At 70.3% G+C, this 303-nt stretch overlaps 1 protein-coding gene across 1 annotated transcript in view; it reads right to left on the reverse strand.

The window, feature by feature from the left end:
- Positions 1–303, reverse strand: part of ARHGAP39 (Rho GTPase activating protein 39) — a gene marked incomplete at its 3' end in the record, with an annotated part of 52,419 nt that overhangs the window by 37,183 nt on the left and 14,933 nt on the right. The window contains 1 exon segment of the mRNA XM_027765966.1: positions 11–246. Coding sequence (XP_027621767.1) covers positions 11–246 — 236 coding nt within the window.

Here is a 303-nt window from a genome sequence, read left to right on the forward strand (position 1 = left end):
AGGGTCTGCGGCTTGGCCAGGGGGATGATGTCGCAGTCCTGCGGCCGGTGCCACACGGTGCGCTGCGTGGTGGCGTTGTAGTAGTAGAAGCGCGACGTGTTGGGGTCGAACAGCTCCCACCACTGGTTCTCGCTGGTGCGCTTGATGCGGACGCCGGCCGGTGGGTCCCACACGCACTCGCCGGTGACCAGGTTGGCGTACATGCGCTCGCGGGTGCGCGGCTCGATGATCTCCACCCACTCCAGCCTGCAAGAAGGCGCCAGTTAGCTGCGGGCGGGGGCGGGGGGGGGGGGGCCGGGGCGC

The sequence above is a fragment of the Tupaia chinensis genome, unplaced genomic scaffold (genome assembly GCF_000334495.1).
Source record: "Tupaia chinensis unplaced genomic scaffold, TupChi_1.0 Scaffold140061_1, whole genome shotgun sequence".
In the NCBI taxonomy this organism is placed as follows: domain Eukaryota; kingdom Metazoa; phylum Chordata; class Mammalia; order Scandentia; family Tupaiidae; genus Tupaia; species Tupaia belangeri.